At 36.7% G+C, this 17,614-nt stretch overlaps 1 protein-coding gene across 1 annotated transcript in view; it reads right to left on the bottom strand.

The window, feature by feature from the left end:
* Positions 1–8,969: 8,969 nt before the first annotated feature.
* Positions 8,970–17,614, bottom strand: part of LOC148949081 (uncharacterized protein F13E9.13, mitochondrial) — a 37,110-nt gene continuing 28,465 nt past the window's right edge. The window contains exons 4-5 of the mRNA XM_089093725.1: positions 14,259–14,458; positions 8,970–9,108 (exon numbers count right to left, since the gene is read on the bottom strand). Of these exons, the coding sequence (XP_088949851.1) occupies positions 8,970–9,108; positions 14,259–14,458 (339 nt within the window). The remainder of the gene's footprint in view (positions 9,109–14,258; positions 14,459–17,614) is intronic.

The following is a 17,614-nucleotide window of genomic DNA, read 5'->3' on the forward strand; positions in this document are numbered from 1 at the left end:
TGTTCAATGTAGTTGAAAATTCTGGATATTAGGTCTTTGAGGAAGACAACCCCCCCCCCTCAGGGCTAGGGTTTTAAGTTATGCCCTGGGGGCATATAAGGTTTTTATACAAAGCGTTGTCGTTCAAACTTCAAAAAGGGCTCATTCGATTGGAAATTTAAATGGCTAGTGCCCATTTTAATAGTCGAAATTGATTGGATGGCAACTAAGACCTCTTCCACACCCACCATTTCCCCAAACACATCCAATCAAAATTTTGAGATAGCACTTTGTTCAACGTAGCTGAAAGTTCTGGAAATTATAACTTTGAGCAGGACACTCCCCCCACAGTTGTCAGGGCAAGGGTTTTAAGTTATGCCCTAGGGATATATATATGGTTCTTATGGAAAGAATGCTCGTATAAACTTCAGAAAGGGCTCATTTGATTGAAAATTGAAAGTTCTAGTTCACTTTTTAAGAGTCAAAAGATATTGGAGTGTAACCAGCCCCCCCCCCCCCCAACCCTCTTTTCCAAATGCATCCGGTAAAAATTTTGAGATAGCTTTTTTATTAAAAATAGTTCAAAGATCATATAACAAAACCTCCAGTGTTGACACAACCCCTAGGGTCCGGGGGCAGGCGTTGTAATTTATGCCCTGGGGGCAAATATGGTTCTTATGGAAGGGATGCTCGTATAAACTTCAAAGAGGGCTGATTTGATTGCAAATTGAAAGTCCTAGTTCGCTTTTTAAGAGTCAAAAGAGATTGGAGGGCACCTAGCCCCCCCCCCCGTCCCCGCCCCGTTTTTCTTTAAACACATCCGATAAGAATTTTGAGATAGCCATTTTTTGATAGTTCTAATACCATATAGCGAAAAATCCGGGGTCAACACAGCCCCCCAAAGCCCGAGGGCAGGCGTTGTAAGTTATGCCCTGGGGGAATATATAGTTCTTATGGAAAGGATGCTCGTAAAACCTTCAGAGAGGGCTCATTTGATTGGAAATTGAAAGTTCTAGTTTAGTTTTTGAGAGTCAAAAGAGATTGGAGGGCAACTAGCCCCCCCCAACGCCCCTTTTTCCTAAAATGTATCCGACAAACATTTTGAGATACGTATTAAATTACAAATTGTTCAAAAGTCAGATAACAGAAACTCAGGTGTCGACAAAACCCCCCATGGCCCAAGGACAGGCGTTGTAAGTTATGCCCTGGGGAATATATGGTTCTTATGAAAGGGATGCTCGTATAAACTTCAGAGAGGGCTCATTTGATTGTAAGTTGAAAGTTCGAGCTCAATTTTTAATAGTAAAAAAAGATCTGAGGGCAGCTAGCCCCCCTCCCAAGCCTTCTTTTCCCAAACATATCTGATAAAAATTTTGAGACGGAAATTTTGTTAAAAATAGGTCAAAGGTCGGATAAGAAAAACACCGGTGTCAACACAACCCCCCAAGGGAAGGCGTTCTAAGTTATACCCTAAAGGAATGTATGGTTCTTATGAAAGGGATGCTCGCATAAACTTCATAGAGGGCTTATTTGATTGGAAATTGAAAGTTCTAGTTCACTTTTTAAGAGTCAAGAGACTGAAGGGAAACTAGCCCCCCCCCCCGCCACGCACGCTTTCTCCCCAAACCCATCCGCTACAAATTTTGAGATAGCCAATTTCTTGAAAATTCTTCAAAATTATATAACAAAAACTCCGGTGTCAACACAGCCCCCAGGGTCCGGAGGATAGGCGATGTAAGTGTTGTCCTGGGGCGTATATGGTTCTTATGAAAGGGATTCTCATATAAACTTCATAGAGGGCTCGTTTGATTGGAAATTGAAAGTTCTAGTTCACTTTTTAAGAGTCAAAAGATATTCGAGGGCAACTAGCCCCCCCCCCACACACACACCCTTTTTCCCCAAGCCCATCCGATAAAAATTTTAAAATAGTCAATTCATTAAAAATAGTTCAAAGGCCAGATAAGGAAAACTCTTGCTTCGACGCAACCCCCCAGGGCCCGGAGGCAGGCGTTATGAGTAATGCTCTGGGGACACATATAGTTCTTATGGAAGGAATGCTCGTATAAACTTTGGAGAGGGCTCATTTGATTGGAAATTGAAAGTTCTAGTTCACTTTTTAAGAGTCAAAAGATTTAAGGGCAACCAACCCCTCCCCCCCCCCCACACACCCTTTTTTCCCCAAACCCAACCGATACAAATTTTGAGATAGCCAATTTCTTGAAAATTTTCAAAATTAGATAACAAAAACTCCGGTGTCAACACAACCCCCAGGGTCCGGGGGATAGGCGTTGCAAGTGTTGTCCTGGGGGCGTATATGGTTCTTATGAAAGGGATGCTTGTATAAACTTCACAGAGGGCTCATTTGATTGGAAATTGAAAGCTTTAGTTCACTTTTTAAGAGTCAAAAGATATCCGACGGCAACTAGCCCCCCCCCCCAACACACACACACCCTTTTTTCCCCAAGCCCATCCGACAAAACTTTTAACATTTCATTAAATTAGTTCAAAGGCCAGATAAGTAAAACTCCTGTTTCAACACAACCCCCCAGGGCCCGGAGGCAGGCGTTATGAGTAATGCTCTGGAGGGATATATAGTTCTTATGGAAGGGATGCTGGTATAAACTTTGGATAGGGCTCATTTGAATGGAAATCGAAAGTTATTGTTCACTTTTTAAGAGTCAAAAGAGATCGGAGGGTAAATAGCCCCCCCCCTTCCACACCCTAAATGCATCAGATAAAAATTTTGAGATAGACATTTTTTTTTAAATAGTTCAAAGTTCAGATAACAAAAATCTGGTATCGACACAGACCCCCAGGGCCCAAGGACAGGCGTTGTAAGTTATGCCCTGGGGCATATATGGTTCTTATGAAAGGGATGCTCGTATAAACTTCAGAGAGGGCTCATTTGATTGTAAGTTGAAAGTTCGAGCTCAATTTTTAATAGTAAAAAAAATATCTGAGGGCAGCTAGCCCCCCTCCCAAGCCTTCTTTTTCCAAACCTATCTGATGAAAATTTTGAAATGGAAATTTTTTTTAAAAAATTGTTCAAAGGCCAGATAAGAAAAACTCCAGTGTCAATACGACCCCCAAGGGAAGGCGTCCTAAGTTATACCCTAAAGGTATAACTTATCGGATGGATAAACCCATCCGATAAAAATTTGAGGTGAGTATTTTGTGAAAAATAGTTCAAACATCACAAATTAAAACTCCGGGGTCGACACAACCCCCAGGGCCCAGGGACAGGCGTTGTAAGTTATACTCTGGGGATATATATGGTTCTTATAGAAGGGATGCTCGTATAAAGATCAGAGGGCTCATTTGATTGAAAATAGAAAGTTATAGTTCACTTTTAAAGAGTCTAAAGAGACCGAAGGGCAATTAGGCCCCCCCCACGCCCTTCCTGCCCAAGCCCATCCAAAAAATTTTTGAGAGAGCTAGTTTGTTAAAAATAGTTCAACATTCAGGCAACAAATGCCCCAAGATTCATGCGGACAAATTTTTTCACTTTGATATTGTTATTTTATTCCCAGTTTGGATACTTTGACTAGCACTGGATTTTCTGTTTAAGTTTGCTACCGAAATAAGACACTTTTAAAAACCTGAAAAATTTTACAATCAAAAACGAACACAAATTAATTAAAAAAAAGCTTTCCGAAAAATAAGTTTTTCAAAGAAAAGTAAAGGCCGTTTTAAACTTAAGCTCAGAACATACAAATACCTGTTAAAATTCAAACTCCAAACGGCCAGAAATTACTATTAAAGAATAAATGAAACCCAAAACGAACATAAATTAAATAAAGAATCATAGCAAAAATCATACAACAAGTAATAATTTAAATGAATAAATAGATCTTAAAGCGAATAATTCTTAGATTGAATATGAAAATCAAGCTTAAAACGAAAAAAAAAATGTTTTGCTATTGAAGTATAAATGAAACCTAAAAAGAACAGAAATTAGATAAGCAATCAATGCAAACAAACATACAATAGGTATTATTGTAAATGAATAAATAAATCTTAAAACGAGTGAAACTTAAATTGAATAAGCAAATCAAGCTTGAAACGAACAAAAATCTCTACAAACAAGAGTTTGGGAATCGCCTCCTTCTCTCACTGCAAATGTCTAAAACCTACAGCGTCATTGGCGCTTTACTGAAAACTATATGCGTCTTGAACAGTCTTGGAAAGTATAAACAACATCAAATTGAATATTTGATGTATAATGATATTAATTGTTGAAAGATCCATCAGTTCAAAAATTTATTTCACAATGATTTTATTTTTATTTTCAATGCTGCAAGAACCGGAAAAGAAAATATTTGTAATATAATTTGTTTTCAGTTAGGCGTCAATGACCCAGATTCGTTTTGAACAACTTTGGAAAGAGTTAATAAATTAAACTGAATATTTGATGTATAATGATATTAATTGCGGAGAGCTCATCAGGTCAAAATTTTACTATAATTTTAATGTTTATTTTCAATATTAAGTACAAAAGAAAATATTTGTCATAATATTGGTTTTCAGTAAAGCGCCAATGACGCAGTACGTTTAGACTTTTACAGTGACAGAAGGAGGCGATACCCGAACCCTTGTTTGTAGTGATTTTGTTTGTTTCAAGCTTGATTTACATATTCAATTTAAGTTTCACTCGTTTTAAGATTTATTTATTCATTTACATTAATATCTATTGCATGTTTGTTTGCATTGATTGTTTACTAAATTTCTGTTCGTTTTAATTTTCATTTATACTTCAATAGGAAAATATTTTTTTCATTTTAAGATTGATTTTCGTGATCAACCTAAGCATTATTCGCTTTAAGATCTATTTATTCATTTATATTATTGTTTGTCGTATGTTTTTTGCTATGATTGCTTATTTAATTTCTGTTCGTTTTGGGTTTCGTTTATTCTTTAATAGTAATTTCTGGTTGTTTTGAGTTTAAATTTTAACAGGTAATTGTGTCTGCTGAGCTTAAGTTTAGAATGGCCTTTACCTTTCTTTGAAAAACTTATTTTTCGGAAAGTTGTTTTTTAAATTATTTCCCTGAAAGACTCATCTTAATGCCCTTTGTATTTTGGGAAAATAGAAGTCAAACATTCATACATTTACTCAATTCCATTTCCTATATGTAAACAATGAACAAATTGCATAACTTGCAGCCCTTGCCCTGAGGTCTCGGGGGTTTGGGGGTTTGGGGAGGGGGGGGTTGACATCCCCAAACGCATAATTATTACTAAACCTTTCAACAATATTGAAAAAAATTGATGTCTCAAAACTTCGTTTGGATGTTTGTTTTTGAAATGATGGGCGTGGGGGGGGGGGTCTCTCAAATCACTTCGACTCTTAAAAAGGGCAGTACAACTTCCAATTTAAAATCAAATGAGACCAATCTGAATTTAATACGACCACCAATTCCATAAAAACCTTATATGCTCCAGGGCATAACTTAAAGCACTTGCCCCAGGGCTCTGGGGGGTTGTGTTGATCCTGGAGGCATTGTATTATGTTCTTTGGACTATTTTAAACAAAATTTCCATCGCCCAATTTCATTCAGAAGCGTTTGGTGAAAATAGGGTAGTTGAAGGGGGGGGGCTAGTTTACCTCCATCGCTATTGGTCTTAAAAGGGAACAAGAACTTCCAATTTCAACCCTCTAAAGTTTATAAAACCATCCCTTCCATAAGAACCTTAAATGTTCCAGGGGCATAACTCACAACCCTCAGGTTCTGATGGTTTGTATAAACCTCAAAAGCCTTGTTATATGATCTTTGGACTATTTTGAATAAAAGGACTTTCTCAAAATATTTATTGGATGCATCTCGGGAAAACACGACTTGCTAGTGTGAGTGTGTGTGGGAGGGGGGATAGCTGCACTCTGATCACTTTGACTCTTAAAAAGGACACTAGATATTCTGATTACCAATTCAATGAGTCCCCTCAAAAGCATATACGACCATCCTTTCTTTAAGAATCTTAAATGCCCCCAGGGCATAATTTACATCTCTTGCTCTGAGAGCCGTATGGAGGGAGGGTGTCTTCCTCACAGGCCTAATTTTTGGACCCTTCAACTACGACGAACAAAGTTGTTATTTCCAAACTTTGATTGGAGGTGTTAAGGGAAATGATGAGCGTCGAGTCACCTCTCAAATCACTTCGACTCTTAAAAAGGGCACTATAACTTCCAATTTTCAACCAAATGAACCTCTTCTAAAGTTAAGCAACCATCCCTTTCATAAAAACCTCTAATGCCTCGCGGCATAACTTACAACCCTCGCCCCCAGGCTCTGGTGGTTTGTATAAACCCCAAAAGCCTTATTATATGATCTTTGGACTATTTTGAATAAAATTACTGTCTCAAATTTTTTTTTACTTGATGTATTTCGGAATAAACGACATTTTTTTTTTTGGGGGGGGGGTCAGCTGCCCTCTGATCACTTCGACACTTAAAAGGGGCACTATAAATTATGATTGCCAATCCAATGAGTCCCCTCCAAAGTATATACGACCGTCCTTTCTATACAAACTTTATATGCCCCTGGGGCATAACTTACAACCCTTGCCCCGAGAGCTGTGGGGGCGGGGGTGTCTTCCTCCAAGACATAACTTCTGGACCCTTCAACTACAGTGAACAAAATTGCTATCTCCAAATTTTGTTTGGATGTCTTTGAGGAAACGAGTAGGGTGGGGGGGGGGCTGGTTGCTCTCAAATCACTTTTGACTCTTAAAAAGGGCACTATAAGCAGCACTACTGGGCTGCCTATGATAGTTATTATCATTCATGCAAAGGGGGAAGCAGAAACTAATTAAATTCTTGCTAAATATGTTGTTCTATCATATAAATAATAACAAAGAACATCATTAACAAAATACAACTAATAAATAATAATAAATCTCAGCACAGCCAAGTCAATGTGTTGAATGCACGCAAACGATCTTGCGTTCAAATACATGTCAACTGATATCTAACCCCGGGCATCAAGTGTAGGGTGAGGGGGGAACTTCCTCTAAAACAGGTTCATTCTTCTTGTAAAACTAAATAAAATCTATAAACTGCAGCAGAAAGATACACGATTTTACTAAATTACGAGATAAAATAATAAACACAAGTTAAAAAGCAGTGATAAAACAACTATTGTCGGCAAAAAAAATGCAAGGCTAACAAAACTTTTAAGTTTGATACATCAGCACATTCAGTGGGATACAACAGACTACAAAAACTAAAAAAGGGACGTCCCAAAAATGCTCATGAAAGGAAATATAATAGGATTTTCTTAGGTACTCAATCTCCATTACAAAGGGGGTGAAAGCCTTTCTAAACTTCTAAGTAACAATATGGATCGGTGAGAAAGTTGGAGCGGCAAGGAGGGTAATTGGGGGAAACAGGGTGTAGCGACATAGTGAAAATTAGGGATAATGCCCTCTGTGTGGGTATTAGAAATGGCGAACTACCATATCACAAGCAAATAGGATCCCTTCTATCTTTGAAGTTAGAAAAGAAGAAAGGAATGCTTAGACGACTCACCATGCCCTTACAATTTCGCCAAAGATTTTACAAAATTATGGGACTCGGTCAATAAAAGTGACAAGACAACCGGAAGAGCCTTGTTCAGGACAGTTATTTTACTAAAAGGCGAGGGAGGGATTGTATGGCGTGCAGCAAGGCCTTGAACAATTGCTATCTCTCATTGCAATATAACTTTTTGAAAGTAAAATATGGGACATAAAAAAGAGTAATTGTCCCAATGCTCAAGGAGGACTCGCCTACCCCCCTCGCCCTCCTCCAATTAATGAGACAGTTTAGAATTGATTAGGCACTTACCAGTTAACTTCCGATTAAACCAGTATTACCATCAAATAAAAATCATTTATTTATTGTCTTCAAGCATAATAAATTTGAACTTAGATTTTTAACTGAAAACTAAGTGAATTTAACTCATTCATTGAGTCATCTCACTGTGAATTGAACTTACTTACTCAATAAAGTTCTCCCTCACTGACCTTAAACTGAAGATTAAGATACTGGTGTGACAGTATTTAAGTATACTCTGGGAATAGACTCTTGGACTCAGGAGCAGAATAGACAGGAAACTTTGATTCTTTTTTTATTTTATTTCTCCCTAATACCTTTTGTTTTCATTACGTTTTCTTTAATTTGTTCCCTTTAATTTCCATTGTGAGGCTGGTGTCCCCACCAACATCTGAAAATTCTTTTAGTTAAAGTTATTAATTAATAGTTATTAATTTAAGTATAGTTAAACCTTAAATTAATGTTACAGTGAAAAAATACAGAATTTAATCCTGAAGATCGTCAAGGATTTATTCATATTTTTAATTAGCAAATCGTTAGTTAAGAACAGAAAAAGTAAGAAGAAGAAAACGGAGAAAACGATAAGAAAAAAAAGGAAAAATAACTAACTTTTGTTAATTTCAGATTTACAGAAAAAGTTCCTACAAAGTGCAGGAATGATGTGGGATTGTGATTTTGTGGTGTGAAAAGGATATTAGAATAGACCTTTCCTCAAATTCCAATATGTAGTTCATATTGAAGTGACCTTCAATAGGAAGCAGATAATGTTAAAATTATCGTTATTATTTTTAACTGTAATATAAAAAGTGAAAATTCCTGCAAAAAAGAAATTTTATCTAACAGCATTTTAAAACAAAATTGCTAAATTAACAATTGTATTTGATTTAGCATCAAATATTATTACCATATTTTCCAGAGAGACAAAAATGAGAATTTATCCTGGTCCGTGTCTCAGTCCCCCATCTCCTGCAACCTTGAATTTTCGTTTTTTCTTACTTAAGTTTCTTGAATGCTCTGCAACGTCTGCCCCATTTTAGGCATTTTGTTGACTATGTAGTCTTCAGAAATGTTGGGCTGCCTGTGAAATAGTTCCTGGATAATTCCAGGCTAGTTACAAGAAAATTCTGAAACGTTGATTTTAAAACTTTGCATGCTTTAGGGTTAGCCTTGAGAAAAGAGTTCAAACTTCACCTTTTACGTCTTTTGGGTTAGAAGGTCTGCCAGTTGCAGTACCAGTGATGACAACACCATCTGCTAGGAAAAACTGGGCTGCTTCGGCCGTATCAACCAGGGAGACATCTGACGTCATTGCATGAGAACTATGTTCAATAAAAGACCATTATTATAAATATTATACCCGATATAAAACAGACTGTTTACAATAATTTTCTGTTCGCTCGAGTATAATGTTTATCATTAAAAATTGTCAAAAGCGCTCTGTGTATCTCTTAATACAGCTCCTGTGGCCGCAAAAAAAATCTTCTTCTCCGTGCCTCTGAAACGAGCCACAGAATACAAAAAAAAATAGTTTATGGCCCAAATGAAAAGGATTAAAAAACAAAAGATGAACATTAAGCTTGATAACAGACTTTTCCTATTAAAAATAGAATTCCTGTTTTTTTTTCTCAATATATGTAAAAAAAAAAATTACTTTTACTGTCCTTGGTACTTTAAAACAGTGGGCTATCAGGTGATTGAATATTATGTGAAAACGTAAATCAAACAGTTCGTGGTAACCAACTGTAAGTAAGGAGAGACCCGGCTCAGTGGTAATCAAAACTCTAAAAACTAAATTTTGATACCAATAGATATAAGGGAATAAAAATAATCGGATTTTTATGCTGATTTCGAAAATATATGTTTCATTAAGTTTAGTCTTACCCATCAAAGGTTATGAGCCTGAGAAAATTTGGCTTATTTTCAAAAAAAGGAGGATTCACCCCCTAAAAGTCATAGAATCTTAATAGAAATCACACCATCAGATGTAGCGTATCAGAAAACCATATTGTAGAGGTTTCAAGATTCTATATTCAAAAATGTGGAATTTTGTATTTTTGCCAGAAGAAAGATCATGGATGCGTGTTCGTTTGTTTTTTTTTTCCCCAGGGGTGATCTTATCGACCCAGTGGTCCTAAAATATCTTAAGAGGGCTCATTCGAACTAAAATAAAAAGTTCTAGTGCCATTTTTATGTGACCAGAAAGATTGGAGGGCAACTTGGCGCCCCCCCCCCCCCCCGCTTTCCCCCCAAAATCATTCGATTAAAATTTCTGAGATAGACATTTTGTTCATCAGAGTTGAAAGGCTCAATAACTATGCCTTTGGATATAACATGACATCCCCCCCCCCCAGAGGAAAGGTCTTTAAGTTATAAAAATTACCCATTGTTTACACATAGTATTTGTTATTAAGAAGCAGGCATACATTTTAGGGTGGGAAAACAAATTTTCTGCTGTTTTTTCTTCACGGGGGAACTTTCCATGGGGAGGGAAGTTTCGAGGGGGTGAACTAGTCAAAGGGAATTATACACTGGTGGAATTTGCCAGAATTCTTATAAAAAATTATTTTTATATTTCTTGCTTTCTCTTTTCCGTCTCATATTACACGTGGAGTTGGGCAATTGTCCCCTGGGTAAATTTTAATCGGGATTGAATTTTCTAGAGGATATTTACGTGTGGAGGGGGATTTCTCCGTGGAGGTGGGGCCAATTTCCTGGGATAATATAAAAAAGATCAGAAATTAAATAAAAAAAACAAGTCTTTTCAACTGAAAGTAAGGAGCAACATTAAAACTTAAAACGAACAGAAATTATTATGTATATCAAGAGGGTTCCCTCCTCCTCAACACCTCGCTCTTTAGGCTAAAGTTTCAATTTTGTCCCAATTCTTTAAGCACGACTTCTGAAACACTATGTTCATTTAATTGGAACAATAATAAGCTTTTTTCCAAAAAAAAACTTTAGCGTAAAGAGTGAGGTGTTGAGGAGGAGGCAGTTAAAAAAAACTTTTTTTTTTAATTTAATTGCCAACTTAAAATCTCAAGTTCTGATTGTGATTTCTCTCTGCAAGAATTTCCTCAAATAGTTCCAATGCGATTCGATAGATACATGTAGCACATATTATACATTAGTGAGCCGCTAGTCACCAAACAGATGATGTCCTTGCGATAATTTATTATGAGCAATCGAGTAAAGATTTCAACTATACTTCGAAAAATTATTTTTACAACCTGTAATTTCTCACTATGTAGTTATAAATTATACCCCACTTTATACAAACCATATAGAGACCTCCTACTTTAAGCATGTAAGTTTTTTGCAATAACAGTTTTTCGGTTAATAATTTGAACAAGAAAAAGTATTCAAAAAGCAGTATGGGCCGCTGAATAATAGTGCTGTCCTTCAGTATAGAAATATTAATAGTAAACCGAAAGAAAAACTTATCATAGGCAGCGCGATAGCGCTGCCTAAGTAAAGAACGACGTGGGAACAATGTATTATTTATTTTTTTCTTTTTTCTTCTTCTCCATACCCGGGCACTTCGTATCGAAGGAGTTGTCGTAAAAACTTCGAAAAGGGTTCATTCGATTGGAAATTTGAGTGGCTAGTGCCATTTTTAATAGTCGAAAGTGATTGGAGGGCAACTAGCCCCTCCCCACGCCCAGCCTTCCCCCAAACACCTCCAATCAAAATTTTGAGACAGCCATTTTATTCAGCGTAGTTAATTCCAGATAGAAAATATGTTTTGAGGAGGACACTCCCCCACAACCCTCGGGGCAAGGGTTTTAAGTTATGCCCTGAGGGCATATAAGAACGATGTTGGCACAATATATCATTTATTTTTATTTTTTATTTTTTATTTTTTCCTTTAGAGCAGGGCACTTCATATGGAAGGGGTCGTCGTATAAACTTCAAAAGGGGCTCATTCGATTGGAAATCGAAAGTTCTAGTGCCCTTTTTAATAGTCGAAAGTGATTGGAGGGCAGCTAGCCCCCCTCCCCACGCCCAGCGTTCCCTCAAACACTTCCAATCAAAAATTTCAGATAGCCATTTTGTTCAGCGTAGTTGATTTCCAGATAGAAAGTATGTTTTTGAGGAGGACACTCCCCCACAACCCTCAGTGCAAGGATTTTAAGTTATGCCCTGGGAGTACATAAGGTTTTTATAGAAGGCGTTGTCGTAGAAACTTCAAAAACAGGCTCATTTGATTGGAAATTCAAAGGGCTAGTGCCCTTTGTAATAGTCGAAAGTGATTGGAGAGCAACTAGCCCCCCCCCCCCCCACGCCCATCATTCCCCCAAACACATCCAATCAAATTTTGAGATAGCCATTTTATTCAGCGTAGTCGATTTCCAGATAGAAATTATGTTTTTGAGGACAGTCCCCCACAGCCCTTAGGGCAAGGGTTGTAAGTTGTGACCTGGGGGAATATAAGGTTTTTTATAGAAGGTGTTGTCGTAGAAACTTCAAAAAAGGCTCATTCGATTGGAAAATCAAAGGGCTAGTGCCCGTTTTAATAGTCGAAAGTGATTGGAAGGCTTGACATTTTTATAGTAAAGATCGATGTGGGTATAATGTATTATTTTTATTTGCTGTTGTTGTTTAGACCAGGGCACTTCGTATCGAAGGAGTTGTCGTGGGAACTTCGAAAAGAGCTCATTCGATTGAAAATAGAAAGGGCTGATCCCCTTTTTAACAGTCGAAAGTGATTGGAGGGCAACTAATCCCCCTTCCACTCCCACCTTCCCACAACCACCCTCCCATTTGCCCATTATATTTAAAAACTAAATGTTGCCTTAAGATTAAATCAAAATGCACTGTGATAATGCTAATTCCCAATAAGGCATCTCAGCAGTATCCCAAGAACGACTCAAATCAAAATAGCGTAAGTGTATCCAAGCTATCAAAGAAAGTAAACAGATTTTTTTTTCGAATGGTATCAAGTTTTCCATTTCAGGTCAACTAGAGGAGGTATGAAACTAAATTTAATAGTATTATTTGTGTCCAGATTTTTAAAATTGTGTATGCTGTTAAAAATTGCTGAAAATTTTTCTCCAGCATACAAATAGCAGGCCAAATATATAGTCCTAAAAAGTCCTAAAAAACGAAAAGATTTAAAGTATTATTTTCTTTTTCCCTGAAAAGACTATGTCAATATAAAACGAACAGAAATTAATTAAAAAACTTTTTCTACAAAATAAGTTTTTCAAAGAAAAGTAAATAACTCCATTAAACAAAAAAATGAGCAAAAATAAAATCAAATAATCTACCAAGCGTGAAACTACCATAAATCAGCATCGATAAATAAATGAAACCCAAAACGAACAGAAATTACAATAAATAACCGAGTCAAACTCAAATCGAGCAGACATTAATATAAGTTGGGCGCAAAACCCCTATGCCTTCCCAAGGCCATAACAAAATTTGCACTTTACTGAAAAAATACAAAACGAATGTGCATTGTCAGTTTAATATACATATACTGATATTTAGTAATCAAAATCTTAATATTATTTGATTTATTAAAGTTATAAAAGTAAAAACATTTATATTTGAGTAAAAACATAAACTTATGGATGATATATTTAATGGATTTCTAAAACATTTATATTCAGTTTAATATCAGTTTAATATATAATTGTCAGTTTAATAAAGCTAATAAGTACTAGAATGATATTCAAGTTTTGGAAGAAAAATCAAATATTCTATTTGAGCAAGTTCAAATAAAATTTTATCGTCTTTTCAATCAAATTTCGTAATCAAACCGCAGATTCATAATAGTTCTGGATGATGACTAATCCCCTGGGGGAATTCGATAATGAATCCTTTATCATTGAGACAGTCAGCCGACGCTGACAATTGCAAAATCATTTTAAGGAATTGAATACCGTTCAACTTACAACTTTGAGCCCACGATGGAGTAGGCTTAACCTTTGGTGTTCAAGAGACTTATATAATTCCTAGCCGCTGGTTTCTTATATATTCACAGAAACTTTTTAACCCCTTGCCTTAGCAATTGCTATGCTAGGGACGTAGACAGGGGGAGGGACGTTGCTCAAGCCATAAAATCCTAAATTATCCCGAGTTTCGAGGCACTTGAGCAACTCATCCCAACTTTGCACGTCATGGTTACCTTGTCTAGGAAACTTCAATACAAAATGTTTATCAAAAAGGTTTGTACAAGGCCCTTAGACCCAAGGAACGACCTCAAAACACAAAAGTATTCACTAAACTTCCTTAAGTGGAGCTAAACTTCATAAAATAGGTCATAAAATAGGGCCAGGAGTAGATTATTAAGAGCCTGGCTTTCAAATTAAGGGGGAGGGGGTTTTATTTTGGCAAAATTAAGGGGGGAGCTATTTTGTCAAAAATTATTAGTTTTGAACTATAGGATGGTTCTTGTCCCAGCCCTTTCAGATTTTAATAGAATGGCATACCTACAGAAGACTGGAATTAATTTATTTAATCTTACCTGTGTTTCTTTTTTATGTCTGCAATGATAGAAATTCTGTCTGCTCCTATACTTTTTTTATAGCGAAGAAGAGGTCCCGCACACGCGTCTGTCCACCCTTCGTCTGCAATATGTCCAAAAACAAATCCCTCAACACGTATGAATTGAAACCCAGTAGCTTGTGCCACGGCCATAGCTTCCATGTTTGCAGAAGCCAGGATCTACGAAAAAATGGATTTAAGTTTCCTTGACTTAAATAATAAAATATAAGGAAATTCCTATATTTGTGCCACGCTAGTAACGTCTAGTAGAGATATTTTGGAAATAACCTCAGTCAAAAAGGTTTACTCACATGAAAAAGATAAATTTTTGTTTTTCTGGAAAAATATCTACTTACTAATACTACCACTACTAACAAATCAATGCAGCACCAAGCCATCAAAGGCCAACGCAGCTACGCACGCTGCTAAATCAAAATCTATTTAAAACCTCCCATTTTTCAGCCTCCCAAGAATTTCCAATTTCCCTTAAATCCTTCCTTACGACCTCCTCCCACCCAATTTGGAGACTACCTGCTTTTCATTTGGCCCTAGATGGTTGGCTGACTAGGACGATGTTTGGCAATAAGTCATCCTTCATCCGCAGAACGTGTCCTGGCCATCTCAAAGTTTCTCACATTATAGCCCTAGAAAGCGGGCTAGAACCACATTCTTCGTAGAGTTTACTGTTTGAAATACGGTTAGTCAGAGAGTTACCCAAAAGAATCTGTAGGCAATTCTTCTGGAAAACATCTAACAAATTCTCCTCCGTCTTTAGGAGCACCCACTTCTCAGAGCTGTACCTTAACACTGTCATCACTATAGCTTCCAGTATCCTAGTCTTGATTCGCAGACTTATCTTCTTATTCTTTCAAACTTTTTTTCAGCTGTGAAAAAACACCCTGAACTATGGCTATTCTGCTTTTAACATTTTCACTGTATCCACCATCTTTAGTAATAATACAACCTAGCCTTCAGAATACTAATAATGAACCCATCAACTTGGTCGATCTTCTCCATATCACCTCTTCGCCGTGATGTGTTTCGAGTCTAAACAACTTATTCTTCTTAACATTGCTTTTCAAGCCTATTCTTGCACCATGAGCACTTAAAACCACCAGAAAATCATTCATTTTGACAACGTTTTCATCTAAGACACTCAAATCATCAGCATAATCTTGGTTCAGACTTTTAAAAGAGCAAATTTTCCTTTACCATTTGATTCTATGCTCTCCTATAGCCTGGTGTTCCTTGGGACTAAGTCCGTCAAAATGATCCATATTAATTGAGATAGAAAGCATCCCTGCTTAACTTCTGATTCAACACGAAACCAGCTACTTATCTCATTTTCTAGCTTAAACGCAGCAATGTTGTTCTTGTACATAGCCAGGGGTGTCGTTTGGGGGTGGCAAGAGGGGAGGGGGCAGTTGCCCCCTCCCAATAATGTGGATAAAAAATACTATACATCTCATGCCCTTTGACTATCCAGATATGGACCCCTCTTGCCCCCACCCCCCAATGAAAATGCGGGAGATTCGCCCCTGTACATATCACTAATCCCTTTGATGTATTTTTCTGGTATACCATAGAAAGATAGGATTTTCGCTAAAGCTCTTCTATCGACTGGATCAAACACTTGCTCATACTCTATTAAAACCATGGGCGCCCATATGGGTGCTCCAGCCCCCTCCCCCCTGGCTGAATGATGCTGCCTTATATTTTTATATTTTTGTTTTGAGATTTCTATTATACAGCATTTGAAGTGCCAATTAGACCAGGTAAGCCCCCCCCCCCTAAGATTCAGCTTATGGGCTCCCATGACTCTTTTAACTCTTTTAACTCCCCTTTAACTCTTTACTTATTAGTAATTGTTGCCCCGTTCATATTTTTGAGTGGGACAAGTCCACATTGACTACCCCTTCTCATTTTTTTAAGCATGCCAATACATTGTTTAAAATTATGCCGTATGGCTACATCTTCTAGCTAGATTAAAACGATCAGAAATTATTACGTATATGAGGGGGTTCACCCCCTCGTTAATACCTCGCTCTTTACGCTAAAGTTTGAATTGTGTTCCAATTCTTTAAGAAGGATCCCTGAATCACAAAGGCCGTTTAATTAGAATAAATAGCTCTTTTGAAAGTACTAAAAAAAACTTTAACTTGCAATGGCAAACGTACAATGATGACGATAGCGTAAAAACGGAAGTAAATTCCTAGTTAGCGGAACATGCGGCAAGTTTTTCTACAGAGGTTACTTTAAAATTAGTTGAGAGGTATGATAATTGTTACAACAAACTTGACAACTATGCTGTTAAATAGAGTAAAGTATTTACTTTTTGAAAATAAATTTACTTTTTTTTAATAATCATTCGTTGTGTACTTATGATCAAACGGACCTTAATTAAAAAACACGCCTTGTAGTAGTGTCTAGAATCAACTGGAAGCTCAAATTTATGGATGGTAACTACCTTTCGGGAAGTTATGACGTTGGTTAATCTCAGAACGTGAATTTAAGAGAAACTGCCTGCGAGCGATTGAATATGAATCTGGATAATAATGGTGTCTATGATAATTATGGTGTCTGGATAATTAATGGTGTCTGGAAGACACCATTTTAATGACTATTAGCTGATGAAAAGTCAAATAGTTTGCAATGTTCTTCATATCAGCACACACGAGAGCTCTCTACATATTTAAGGTAACTCTAGATACTTTGAACATGAACAAAAACTAAATTGAAAATAGTTATTTTGCAAATGAAAGTTAAGAGTGACGTTCCAACTTTTAACCACCACTGACGTCCACGTTTGGGTAATAATACAGTGAATAAGCAACTGTTTGTATTTGGTTGTATTTTCAAATGCTCTTAGAAAATATTGTTTCAACTTAATCGTAAAAAGCAGGGCTTGAGCTGGGAAAAACTTTTAACGAACAAAAGTTTCTTATACGTAGGGGGCTACTCCCTCTCAATCTCTCATTCTTTACGCTAAAATTTAGCTTGTATTCATCTGAATGCGTTAGCAATGAATGCCTTGACATTAGAGCAATGTAACAGCAATATTGAATTTATTATTTCAGCTTAAAGAATGAAAAGACTCATTTAGTTGTATTTACTTTAAGATTGTTTCGGTTAAATGTTTTCAAGGACTAGCTGATAAATAAAACTGTCAACTGACAATTTGACAATGAAGAAGATGGATGGAATAATTTTTAGAATATATTTAGCGAAGTAGGTACTTTTGCATTATCAGGGCCTCTCTAAAAAGTCAAGTTTGGTTAATGCTAATGAAATAAAATAGGATGACTATATAATAGTTTAGAAACAAATTTGGGCTAT

This window comes from Artemia sp. Qi Xiang Cuo, chromosome 8 (assembly GCF_049724085.1).
Source record: "Artemia sp. Qi Xiang Cuo chromosome 8, ASM4972408v1, whole genome shotgun sequence".
In the NCBI taxonomy this organism is placed as follows: Eukaryota; Metazoa; Arthropoda; class Branchiopoda; order Anostraca; family Artemiidae; genus Artemia; species Artemia sp. Qi Xiang Cuo.